Source organism: Ahaetulla prasina, chromosome 9 (genome assembly GCF_028640845.1).
Source record: "Ahaetulla prasina isolate Xishuangbanna chromosome 9, ASM2864084v1, whole genome shotgun sequence".
Taxonomy (NCBI): Eukaryota; Metazoa; Chordata; class Lepidosauria; order Squamata; family Colubridae; genus Ahaetulla; species Ahaetulla prasina.
Window position 1 is genome coordinate 34,558,449 of NC_080547.1, and position 13,511 is coordinate 34,571,959.

General features: G+C 45.5%; 1 protein-coding gene across 1 annotated transcript; it reads left to right on the plus strand.

The window, feature by feature from the left end:
- Positions 1 to 5,897: 5,897 nt before the first annotated feature.
- Positions 5,898 to 13,199, plus strand: NEFL (neurofilament light chain). Its single transcript, XM_058194707.1, has 4 exons — positions 5,898 to 6,980; positions 9,612 to 9,736; positions 10,997 to 11,310; positions 12,746 to 13,199. Exons 1-4 carry the CDS (start codon positions 5,898 to 5,900, stop codon positions 12,907 to 12,909), a joined length of 1,686 nt encoding a protein of 561 aa, XP_058050690.1. The 3' UTR covers positions 12,910 to 13,199.
- Positions 13,200 to 13,511: the final 312 nt, after the last annotated feature.

The window sequence follows — 13,511 nt, forward strand, 5'->3', positions numbered from 1 at the left end:
AAAAAGCCAGGGGTGAAATTCAGCAGGTTCTGGAGAACCGGTAGCGGAAATTTTGAGTAGTTTGGAGAACCAGCAAATACCACCTCTGGCTGGCCCCAGAATGGGGAGGGAATGGAGTTTTTGCAGTATCCTTCCCCTGGAGTGAGGAGGGAATGGAGATTTTGCAGTATCCTTCCCCTGGAGTGAGAAGGGAATGGGGATTTTGCAATATCCTTCCCCTGGAGTGAGGAGGGAATGGAGATTTTACAGTATCCTTCCCCTGGAGTGAGGAGGGAATGGGGATTTTGCAGTATCCTTCCCCTGGAGTGAGGAGGGAATGGAGATTTTGCAGTATCCTTCCCCTGGAGTGAGGAGGGAATGGGGATTTTGCAGTATCCTTCCCCTGGAGTGGGGAGGGAATGGAGATTTTGCAATATCCCTCCCCCTGGAGTGGGGAGGGAATGGAGATTTTGCAATATCCGTCTCCCTGGAATGGGGTGGGAATGGGGATTTTGCAATATCCCTCTCCCAGGAGTGAGGAGGGAATGGAGATTTTGCAGTATCCTTCCCCTGGAGTGAGGAGGGAATGGGGATTTTGCAGTATCCTTCCCCTGGAGTGGGGAGGGAATGGAGATTTTGCAATATCCCTCCCCCAAGAGTGGGGAGGGAATGGAGATTTTGCAATATCCCTCTCCCTGGAATGGGGTGGGAATGGGGATTTTGCAATATCCCTCTCCCAGGAGTGAGGGGGGAATGGAGATTTTGCAGTACCCTTCCCCCAGGAGTGAGGAGGGAATGGAGATTTTGCAATATCCCTCCCCCAAGAGTGGGGAGGGAATGGAGATTTTGCAATATCCCTCTCCCTGGAATGGGGTGGGAATGGGGATTTTGCAATATCCCTCTCCCAGGAGTGAGGGGGGAATGGAGATTTTGCAGTACCCTTCCCCCAGGAGTGAGGAGGGAATGGAGATTTTGCAATATCCTTCCCCTGCCATGCCCACCAAGCCACGCCCACAGAACTGGTAGTAAAAAAAATGTGAATTCCACCACTGCAAAAAGCAAGCAATATATGTTGTAAATCAGCTGTGACTCATCTCTCTGTAGGAAGACAATAATCTTGAACAGTATTGCTAGGAAGATGGAGATTCGGCTGGTGAGTCGACAAAAGTATTGTGGCTCAAGATATCAGGAAGACCAGAAGGCAAGACAAGAAACAATGAATGGAAATTAATCAGGGTGAGAAGCAACCTGGAACTAAGGAGAAATTTCCTGACAGTGAGAACAATTAACCGGTGGAGCAATTTCGTCTTCAGAAGTTGTGGATGCTCCATCACTGGAGGTTTATAAGAAAAGACTGGACAGCCACTTGTCTGGAATGATATAAAGTCTTCTGCTTGAGTAGGGGGTTGGACTAGAACAGGAGTCTCCAACGTTAGTAACTTTAAGGTTTGTGGACTTACAATTCCCAGAGTTCCTCAGCCAGCAAAGCTCTAGTTGGAGACCCCTGGACTAGAAGACCTCCAAGGTCCCTTCCATCTCTGCAATTCTGTTCTGTTCTTCTGATGGAAACACCTTCGTACCCTTTGCTAGATTAGGCTCAAATGGTGCTAGATAGTTGGAGGTAGAGCAAGTTGGTGGAAAACCGTCATTGTCTTAGCATGTTGAGTGAATGAGGTCAGCTTATTTCAACTGCATACATGGCCTGTTGGGGCACAGCAGGTTACATGAGGAGGGCAATTATGGTTTCATTAATTCAAGTTTCATGTTCTTTGTATGCCCGTTTTTAAAAGAATATGAGAGGAAATAGAAAAATAAAAAACCGAGAGGAGCTGATGATGAGGTGGAAGGAAATGAGAATGGGGTGCTGGTCAGTCTTGAGAGCTCAATTTCTGCTCAACAGTGACCATGAGTTGGGGAAAAGTTTTTTTCTCAGCCTAAACTTGAATAAAAAGAATTAGGGACCAATGCCAATCAGAAAAGATGACTTGCATTTATCGCTGTTGTAAAGGCAAACGGGGATCAATGCAAGTCAGAAAAAAAATGACTTGAGTATTTTACAAAGTTGTTTGCCTTTGCCTTTTCATCTTCCACAATTTTCCTGCCTTGAAAAGCTGCACTTTTTAAACCTATGAAAGCAGTCTCATCTGTCCGTCTGTCTTGGAACCTAAGAACAAGTGGCAATATTCACTAAGCTGAGAAGATAAACATGGCTGAAGCTGGTTGGAGACCTTTAGGCAGTGGTGAAATCTAAAAATTTTTACTACCGGTTCTGTGGCCGTGGCTTAGTGGGCGTAGTATGGTTTTGTGGGTGGGGCTTAGTGGGCGTGGCAGGGGAAGGATACTGCAAAATCTCCATTCCCACCCCACACTGGGTGGTATTTGCTGGTTCTCCAAAATACTCAAAATTTCTGCTACCAGTTCTCCAGAACCTGTCAGAACCTGCTGGATTTCACCCCTGCCTTTAGGTTAGGTTAAAGTCACCTCCAATTTTAGCTTAATAAACCTGAAAGATGGATTGGTATTTACGTCCTTAATATTGGATGGAGGGGGAAAAGCTCTGAATGCCAATTGCAAGTCACTCTGATAATGTTACTAAGAAAACTGCCAAGAATTCAGTCATTAGGAACTAAATTCTAACAGAAAATGCCCTTAATTTCTACCTTCCTAGTTTCAGGCCAACATTCAAACCTGTATCCCACACTGGTTTCATGAACCAAGAGACTCTGTTTGGACTCTGTTCCATTCCCAAAGGACATAGAATCACAGATCATAGAATTCTAGGGCTTGAAGGGACCTTAGAGGTCTTCTAGTCCAACCCCTTGCCTACCTTATGCCATCCTAGACATTGTTCAATATCTCTTCTTGAAAAACCTCTGGCAATGGGAGCATCACAACCCCAGTAGGCAAGCCATTCCATTAATTAAATACCCACTATTGGAGAAAAACGACTATTCCACTGTCACTACTTGGGACCGCTTTGAATAAGCCACCCATATAATTTAGTTAATGGATGGTGACAAAAGAAGAACCTCCATCTTCTGGCATGGATCAGAAGCAGCCATGAACTACTGGTAGTCCTTGACTTATGACCACATTCGGAACCAGAATTTCTATTGGTAAGCAATGCGGCTGCTAAGGCGTCAGTTTTACAATGTTTATCGCCACGGTTGCTAAGCGAATAAACACAGTTGGTTGAGCAAATCTGGCTCCTCCCTCTTGATTTTGTGGTTCGGAATCTGGCTGGGAAGGATTGCAAAATGGCGATCACGTGATTCCAGGACTCTGAAACCATTCTACATGCCTGCCCATAGCCAAGAACCTGAATTCTGATCATGGCACTGTGGAGATGCTGCAATGGTCATAAGTTCAAGGAATGGTCATACAGTGGCACACAACGTTAATTGCTACCAGGAGGTGTGGTAATGTCGTGTCCCACTCCTCCGCTGATGGCCAGGTCAGAGAAATCCGAATCAGGTGTGCCTCTGCAGCTCTGGCAAAGTCCTAGCAAAGTCCTCAGGGCAGGCAGGAGACCAGAAAGTGACTTCAGCAAGATATGTTTAGACTTTGCCTGACTCAGAGAATGCCAAAAAGCAGATCCTTTATATAGGCCATGGGGTGTGGCTCCATGACTCAGCACTTATCCAGGCCTGCCCCTCCCTTCCTTCTGATGCCGCCGCCTATCAATTCTTCTGAAGCGAGGGTCACTCCAGTCGGCAGCTGTTGGTAATTGACCTCCCTCAGGCTCACATGCTGTGGGGGAGGGGGAGGGGTCTAGTTGCTCCGTTTGCCTGGGCATGGAGCTAGGGCTGGGGCCGGGAGGCATACTAGGACATTCCTCAGCATTCGGAAGCAGATAAGAAGGCCCCGGCTGTGGTGAGAGCGGGCAAGACACAACAGGTAAGTCCTAAAAAGGACGAGTCCCAAACAAACCATGTGACATAACTGTCTGTCTGTCTGTCCCTTTTCCTATGTCAGTGACCTTCCCAGCATGGCTAACTTCCTGTCTGTTCTCCATAGCCATCACACTCTTACTATTGCAATATGTCAGGTACTAAACAAACACGGGCCTCAAAAAGCATTGAGTACCAAATTTGAGGAATTTTGAAGCAATCAAGTACCGAGGTACCACTGTAACGTCACATTATTCACGCTGTTGTAACTGTTCACGGTCACTAAGTGAATGGTTGTAAACCAAGGACTATCTGTAGAGGGAGGTTCCTGAAAATTTAGGGGGAGCCCCATGTATCTTTGGGGCAAGGAATCAGAGGTGGGTTTCAGCAGGTTCTGACCAGTTCTGGAGAACTGGTAGCGGAAAACTTTGAGTAGTTTGGAGAACCAGCGAATACCACCCAGTGTCGGGTGGGAATGGAGATTTTGCAGTATCCTTCCCCTGCCACGCCCACTAAGCCACACCCACAAAACCATACCACGCCCACTAAGCCACGGCCACAGAACCGGTAGTAAAAAAATTTAAATTTCACCACTGCCTAAAGGTCTCCAACCAGCTGCAGCCATGTTTATCTTCTCAGCTTAGTGAATATTGCCACTTGTTCTTAGGTTCCAAGACAGACGGACAGGTGCTTTCAGTCAGTAAAAATTCTGACTGGCCCCGCCCCCATCTATTCTCTGCCTCCTGAGTCCCACATGATGGGGAGGAAATGGGGATTTTACAGTATCCTTCCCCTGCCACGCCCACCAAGCCTCGCCCACCAAGCCATGTCACGCCCACCAAGCCACACCTATAGAATAGAATAGAATAGAATAGAATTTTTATTGGCCAAGTGTGATTGGACACACAAGGAATTTGTCTTGGTGCATCTGCTCTCAGTGTACATAAAAGAAAAGATACCTTCATCAAGGTACAACATTTACAACACAATTGATAGTCAATATAGCAATATAGAACTGGTAGTAAAAAAAAATTGAAACCCACCACTGCAAGGAATCCTGGGAAGGAGACTCCAAGGAATTCCAGGGGCCCGGGTGTGTTCTCTGACCACAGGATGCTAGGTAGGCCTTGACTTATGACCCACAACTGAGCCCCGCATTTCTGTTGCTAAGCGAGACAGCAGTCAAGTCAGCTTTGCGTCACTTTACGCCCTTTCTTGCCACTGTTGTTAAGTGAATCCCTGCAGTTTGTAAAGTCAGTAATGTGAGCATTACGCAAATCTGGCTCCCCCCCCCGTTGACTCTGCTCGTCAGAAGATCACAAAAGGTGATCAGTCACATGATCCCTGGACACTGAAACCATCATAAATACCAGCCAGTTGCCAAGCCTCTGAATTTTGATCACCTGGCCACGGGCACGCAACCGTCGTAAGAGTGGAAAAATGGTCATAAGTCACTTTTTTTATAGTGTCATAACTTTGGTCTCTAAACGAACTGTTAAATCGAGGACTACCTGTACCAATGTTGGAGCGGAGGGAAGGGAAGGAGGGATGGAGAAAGGGCCGGCCGGGAACCCATTTTCCTGGAAGGAAGGACAGCTGCCTGGCACAGCTGGACTGCAAGGGTTGCCCAGAACGGCGACCGCCCGGATTGCGCGGAGTAGCAGCGCATCTTCCGCCCTCTAAAAGAAGAGCGAGGCTGATCGAGGAATGGGTGGAGCTGCCCGATCTAGTGGAGCGGGAGTGGGGAGGTGTGTGTGTGAAGGAGGAAAAGAGAAGATCTTCCAGGATCAGCGAAGGATCAGCGAATGGCTCCTCCTTCCTTGCGCAGCGCCGCTGCCTTCTCGGCGCTTGGCCCGAGGACTGGGGGCTTGGGGGCCGTCTCGGCTGCGTCAGAGGCTCCCCAGCAGTATAAATAGGAGCGGGCGGCAGTGCCCAGCCGCAGAGCGGTCTCCCTCGGCCAGGTGGCAGCTTCGCTTCCTCCCTCCTTCCTCCCCTTCCCCGCCCATCAGGAACAGGCGAGCCGCTGCCATGAGTACCTTCGGCTACGAGACGTACTTCCCCTCCTACAAGCGGCGCTTCGTCGAGAGCGCCCCCCGAGTCCATCTCTCCAGCGTCCGGACCAGCGGCGGGGTTGGCGGCGGAGGCGCTGGCGGCGGCTATGGAGTGGCTCGCTCGACTTACTCCAGCCTCTCGGCGCCCGTCTCCTCCGTCTCGGTCCGGCGCAGCTACACGTCGTCTTCCTCCTCCTTGCTGATGCCTCCTTCGGTGGAGAGTTTGGACCTGACTCAAGTGGCGGCCATCAGCAACGACCTGAAAGCCATCCGCAGCCAGGAGAAAGCCCAGCTGCAGGACCTCAACGACCGCTTCGCCTGCTTCATCGAGCGCGTCCACGAGCTGGAGCAGCAGAACAAGGTGCTGGAGGCCGAGCTGATGGTGCTGCGGCAGAAGCACAGCGAGCCCTCCCGCTTCCGCGCCCTCTACGAGCAGGAGATCCGCGAGCTGCGCCTGGCCACCGAGGAGGCCAACCACGAGAAGCAGGCGCTGCAAGGCGAGCGCGAGAGCCTGGAGGAGACGCTGCGGGCCCTGCAGGCGCGCTACGAGGAAGAGGTGCTCAGCCGCGAGGATGCCGAGGGCCGCCTGCTGGAGGTGCGCAAAAGCGCCGACGAGGCGGCTCTGGCCCGGGCCGAGCTGGAGAAGCGCATCGACAGCCTGCTGGATGAGCTGGCTTTCCTCAAGAAAGTGCACGAAGAGGAGCTGGCTGAGCTGCAGGCTCAGATCCAATACGCTCACCTCTCCGTCGAGATGGACGTCTCGGCCAAGCCCGACCTCTCCTCCGCCCTGCGCGACATCCGCTCCCAGTACGAGAAGCTGGCGGCGCGCAACATGCAGAACGCCGAGGAGTGGTTCCGCAGCCGCTTCACCGTCCTCACCGAGAGCGCCGCCAAAAACACCGACGCCGTCCGCGCCGCCAAGGACGAGGTCTCCGAGAGCCGCCGCCTCCTGAAGGCCAAGACCCTGGAGATCGAGGCCACCCGCGGCATGAACGAAGCCCTCGAGAAGCAGCTGCAGGAGCTGGAGGAGAAGCAGAACGCCGATCTCTCCGCCCTACAGGTTGGGAGGGGGGGGGCTGGAGGGATTGGGGCTGCTGTCTCTCTCTTGGCGGCCGCCGGGTGGTGGTGGTGGAGCTGTTGGCCGAGAGAAGGGGGTTGGACTAGATGACCTCCAAGGTCCCTTCCAAACCTTACTGTTAAATCTAGAAGCCGCGTCTCCGCGACTGACGCAGCCGTCCCCTCTGCGCTTGGAGCCGGTCGGTTGCTCTCCAAAAGCGGACGGTGGGGGGGGGATTCCTGAAGTTCCCATCCACCTTCCTCCACCCCCCCATCCCGTTGCTTTCAGATTCCGCCCCCCCATCAAAATTTGGGGAACCCCTGCAACTGAAAGCGTGACTGACAGCTGCGCTTTGTTTCGCTCCCGCGACAGAAGGCGCAGCTTTCATTCCGCTTCGGTGTGTAACTGACGCAGCAAAAGATTAATCTTGGGGGGAGGCGCAAGGCTTGCTTTGATCCGGAGTGCCCTTCGGTGTCGCTTCGGTTGGGCAGGCACCTTGTTGCGTTGAGACTCCCCGCCCCCCCCTCAAGGAATAAGGAATGGTAATCGCCCCATTGTAGCTTTCCATTCTTTTTTTCTTTTCTGACAAAAGGAATAAAAGATGGAATCTCTTGCGCGGGGACTTTTAGCGGTAGCTTTTAAAGAGCTGTCCAAATGGAAGTGCTTTTCTTCTCTTTTAAGCCTCTCTTGAGGAAGGGGGGATGCTGTGGGATTCTCTGTGTTGTCTTGATTCTCCACCCACCCCTTGCAGAAACTAGGTAACATTATCAGTGTTGATGCAAAAAATGAGAGAGCAAGAGAGCAAAAAAATGCGCCCTCGTTGGCTAGTAAGATGTCACAGACCACAAGCTAGTTCAAGTTGAGTGAACTGCCCACCTGTAATCTTAAAGGTGGCAGGGTGAGGGGGGTGAGGGTTAAGGAGAGAAGATTTGTAGTGGCTTAGTTCTGAAATCTTTTCAAGCTTTCAATTTTTTTTGGAAATGATTGTGTTTGTGCAGAAGAATTAATTAGAGAGCAGATTTTTTTCCAAAACCATTTCTGTGCTTTACTGCAGTGCTACATTTTAGAATCTTGTTTAGTGCAGAGTTGGAAATATACCTGGATTCCTTATAAAATCTACTGGGCATTTCATCACGCACATCCAATTAGGTGGCAATATTCACTATAGCTAAAATCCTTCAAAAACTTCCTTCTAGATGACTTCGAGCTGAGAGAAAATATGTAGCTGGCTTGATTGTAGTAAAGCTGTTTAGTTGCTTTAAAGTTATGCATATGAGCTCAGACTTGCTTGGTGGTTCCAATAGCTGTGTCACATCCTGCAAAAGCTGTTTTTGTGACCTTTGAATGCAACAGAAAACAACTGCAGCAGTTTCCAGGCAGGCAATGGTGCAATGCACCAACATGCTTCAGAAGTCTCTGCCCACCTCTGCCACACCCAAATTAACATAGGAGCTGTCCAGCATCCGAGGTGCTGAAATGGATGGCTACTTGTCATTAGCCATGACAACCATATATGCAATAACTGTATCCTTCTAAATGGAAAGGGAACTATTATGCGTAGGTCCAACAAAGCTCTGTTCTGGAATAGTTACATACGAATGACAACTATATAAAATATAGACAGTTTGTGCCTTTTAATCTATGCAGATTAAGCTCAGTTATAAAACTCACTTCAGCTGAAACCTTTCCAATTAATTCTGATTAATATGAACTTACCAACAGCTCAAATTAGAATATGACTGAGAGTATGGTTAGCTATACTCATACATGCTGAACTTTTAATAGCTACTTTGTACAACTTGCTAAGTTTCAAACATCTAACCAAAATTAACATTAATCAAAATTGGCATATTTTCTAAGTATTACCATTAGGCCTTATATCTTATTTTCTAGGTATATTGTATGGGTGCAATTATTAAGCAGAAGTACCTTGTCTTGTGCTGGTCTGATTATAGATAATCTTTTAGGTTTATAAATACTGATGCAAAAAATTCCAATCAATTTGATAAATGGCACTTCTAAGTGAACATGTATGGCATTAGCACTGCCTGTCATCTTAAATAATTTATGAGTTTGAATTGAAGGTTAGCTCGATTTTTAACACAGGTATTTTAACAGCCCTGTTGAAGAAAATGATGATTTATGATTATAGATTGGATTCTGGCTTAAAACAGATCCATTACATTCATTGGGGCTTAAGTTAAGAAAGATTAACTCATCTCATTGAATTTGGGAAAATTACTCTGAGTACAACTTAATTTGGGCATATGTTTTGTATCTGAATAAATTGGTGCTCTTCTAGCTTGCCTACCATCTCAATTATTTACCATGTTTTTACTAAATATAATGAACCAAAAACTATGGCTTTTGAGAAGTATATTTTGGTCTAAGGATCAGAGCCCTTAAGGGAGCTTAAACAGCATAAACGGTGTTTTATTTTGTTTTAAATATATGCAATCTAGGAATGAAATCAGTTATATAGGAACGCGAGGTTTGGATATTTCAGATGAATTCTTCCACTGAAGTGGAACTAAACTGTTCCTTACTGTGGTAAAAACCAGTAAAAAATATTTGAGCTTTGAGGATCTAAGTGAGATTATACACTTAACCATTGCATTTTTCTGCCTCAAACAGGATACAGTGAATAAATTAGAAAATGAACTGAGAACCACAAAAAGTGAAATGGCTCGGTATTTGAAGGAATACCAGGATCTCCTGAACGTGAAAATGGCTCTGGATATCGAAATTGCAGCATATAGGTAAATTCCTAAAGAAAGGAATGAGCTGAGAAGCACAAATTCATTTCATTTCACTTTGGTAAAACACGCCTTTCCTATTGGCTTCATTAACTTGTTTCCGAATTCGCCCATTTCTTGGGTTCATAAGATACCTTTAGTTCAGGGGTCTCCAACCTTGGCAACTTTAAGCCTGGAGGACTTCAACTCCCAGAATTCCTCAGCCAGCAAAGTACTGGCTGAGGAATTCTGGGAGTTGAAGTCCTCCAGGCTTAAAGTTGCCAAGGTTGGAGACCCCTGCTTTAGTTGAGCTTTAATTATCCTCGTTAAGCCAGTATGTACTGGGAGTGTAAGTTTTGTTACCCAGTCTTTTTCTTCCCCAATAATTTATATGTCCCATTCAGAGAAAACTTTTGATATGCTTATTGTGTGATTGCATAGTCCAATGCTGTATATCGGTGCATTGGACTATGCACTTTATGGAATATGCCATCAATGCTCAGGAGTGACAATATATATTTAAATGTTTTGCTGCAAAGCAGTTTCAGGCTACAGGCATGGAAGATGTGAGATGCAGTTTGCCTTGGTTTCATATTATCAGATAAATGCTGATATTGTGCAATACAGTATGATAGAAATACAGTATATTGCAAATAGAAAATGCAAAATGTAGGATTATAGTATTACAGAAATCCCCAACAAGTTTCTTGCTTGACTAATGCCCCCATCAGAGTTCAGGCTAACTACACGTCCAACCAGGAAGATATAACTACCAGCATTTCTCTTTGTAGGGGGTTGATTCGATGCCACTGATCTTTTTTTTTGCTCAGATAATTGGAGAAGGGGCTGCCTGAGCATTCAATAGACACAAACAGAATGTCCATCTGCACTGCACTGTATTGCAAATGTCCCATTTCATTTCCAGAATCAGATTCTTCTGTGTCTTTGGGAAAGAGAAATAAAAGATTATCCGAGGCTGAGAATTATTCATAATTTTGAGTTGAGATCTTAAGATATATTTTTTAAATTATTGAGTTTCAAAGAAAGTCAAGGGCCCTGTTACTATTAGTTGATTAATTATCATGGCAGCTGTTCATACTTATTTATGCTGTGGATGTTTTTTTGTTGTCCCATCATCCTTTTAAGTTATTTTAGAATGGTAAGCCATTCAGAGTTACTTGGTTGAGTTGGATGGCTATGAATGAATGAATGAACGATGAATGAACGATGAACGAAGGAATGAAATAACGATGGCAGTGAAGAAATGTGCCTTTTGTCTTCTAGAAAACTGCTGGAAGGTGAAGAGACTCGGCTCAGTTTCACAAGTGTGGGAAACATAAGCAGTGGCTACACGCAGAGTGCTTCAACCTTTGGAAGATCAGCCTACGGTGGTTTACAAAGCAGCTCCTACTTAATGTCAGCACGTTCCTTCCCTGCCTATTATTCAAGCCATGTGCAAGAAGAACAGATAGATGTCGAGGAGACGATTGAAGCAACTAAAATGGAGGAGGCCAAAGAAACTCCCCCTTCAGAAGGAGAGGAAGAGGGAGAAGTCGAGGGGGAAGGTGAAGAAGGAGAAGAAGGAGAGGAAGAAGAAGGTACTTTTGGGCAGGAAAAAAACATTCTGAAATGTATTGGGTTACATTCACATACCAAATTTAAAACTAAATACTTGAAATCAAGGGTGCATAGCGCTAGGGAATTTTACTCCTTTATTTTGCCGTGTCTACTCTAACTACAGGGACTCTGTGGCTCAGTGGCTAAGACACTGAGCTTGTCGATCGAAAGGTCGGCAGTTCAGCGGTTCAAATCCCTAGTGCCACGTAATGGGGTGAGCTCCCATTACTTGTCCCAGCTTCTGCCAACCTAGCAGTTCAAAAGCACATTAAAAATGCAAGTAGAAAAATAGGGACCATCTTTGGTGGGAAGGTAACCGCATTCCGTGTGCCTCTGGCATTTAATCATGCTGGCCACATGACCATGGAGACGTCTTCGGACAGCGCTGGCTCTTTGGCTTTGAAACAGAGATGAGCACCGCCCCCTAGAGTCGGGAACGACTAGCACATATGTTTGCCTTTACTCTAAATACACGTATAGTGGGATCAAAACTTTTCCCAAACTTTGGGATGGATGAACCTTGAATTCAAGGTTTGGCATCTTCTTTAAGGTTGTAGTCTGCCTCTGAATTCAGTGATAAATTTCTTACGGCCATGATCTTTTTTTCTTTCTTTCTCATTTTTATTTGATAAATCTCTCACGCGTTGATTTAAAACAGAAGGGTGAGATAATCAAGCAAAAATGCCAAATGATTGAAATCTTTAAATTAAGTATTTAAACAGGTAGTTTTATTTTTTTTTTCAAAATGCATGTCAAGATTTATTGTGTAGATTGCTATTGATTGGCATGCATAGTCCTGCTCATTTGGCTAGAATTAATCAAAGGAGTAAATGACACTACTATAAATTATTGAAACTATGGGGATAAAAGGGTTTTTGAAGCCTAAATATTTGCATATTCTATTTTCCTTCTTCTTCTTTGCTGAATACGGATTTTTCAGTCATGTGCTACCATTGCTTTGATCAATGAAAGCAAGCATTAAATTAGTCATTTTTTGAAGAATTCTGCTACAGATCAAAGATGTTTTATGTTGATATCTTGCTTTTTCAAAGTACAAATATCAAATGATAGCCAGCATTTCTAACTTTGGATTCAAAGATTCTTAAATGGTGTCTAACCTATTGATCTCACCAGGACAAATCCCATTCCCATGTAATCTGTGCAGTTTAGACGCTAGAAAGAATTCTGTGTATTACAACCCAGTTTTAACTTAGATTGTGAATGAAATTGGCATGAGCATGTTGATTTTTAAGAGATTCATAAACCTTTTATAAGATATTATATTGCAGATCTTTTCAATGGGTTTGAACCAAGTTTGCTCCTGGCTATTCTCAAATTATTCTATAATGCCAACCAGACCATCACATGCTGTAATGTTACCTCCCAAACTTTGTCTTTATCTCTCTTTTTATTTAGAAGCTAAAGAAGAAACTGAAGAGGGTGAGGAGGAAGGTGGAGAAGGTGAAGGAGAGGAAGGAGAAGAAGAAGAGGAAGCAGACGAGGGAGATAAAAAGGAAGAGGAAGACGAGCAAGAAAAATCTAGTGGAGAGGAAACTCCAAAGCAGCAGAAGAAGGATTGATCTGAATCAACTTGTGTGCTGGTTTCCCAGATAGCGAGCTAGAATTGCTACACCATGTATTTAAATTCCGAATATGTTCTTGTGTTTAAATAATTTAATTATTTATCCATCCTTTTTTCTTTTCTTCTTTGATGCAAAGTAACCCGAACGCTTGCAGAGTGTCAGGCAGGCTTACCGCCAAACCATGCATGGTATATTCTTATGAGCCCCACATCAATGTGCAATTGGGCTGATTTCAAACCTTAATGTCTGAGGGGAAAATAATAAATTAAGAGATGGAATTTATTAGTGGGGTGGGGGAAAATACGTCTCAGGTTAGACTTGTTCTGGAAACCATGAATGGGAAAAACAGTGAAATCTGTGCAATCAAGCTGGTCAATAAAGATACAGAGCTGCATATACAACTTTCAGTTTTAAGTATTTCTTGACTAATTCCAAAAGGAGTGCCTAAAATATTTCTAATATATTCCATATTAAATGAGGTTGTGATTGAAAGATGAACCACACGGTTCCATTGATGGCTTTCCATAAGGGATGAACCAGAAGCAAAAAAAGACAGGCGTCTATTTGTCCACCAGACTTGTGGGAAGAGAGGATTGTTA

Bases quoted from the DNA above. Each gene is read 5' to 3' on its own strand.
- NEFL (XM_058194707.1), top strand. From the start codon at position 5,898: ATGAGTACCTTCGGCTACGAGACGTACTTCCCCTCCTACAAGCGGCGC. The intron at 6,981-9,611 runs GTTGGGAGGGGG...TGCCTCAAACAG, and splicing joins CCGATCTCTCCGCCCTACAG to GATACAGTGAATAAATTAGA. The intron at 9,737-10,996 runs GTAAATTCCTAA...TTTGTCTTCTAG, and splicing joins ATCGAAATTGCAGCATATAG to AAAACTGCTGGAAGGTGAAG.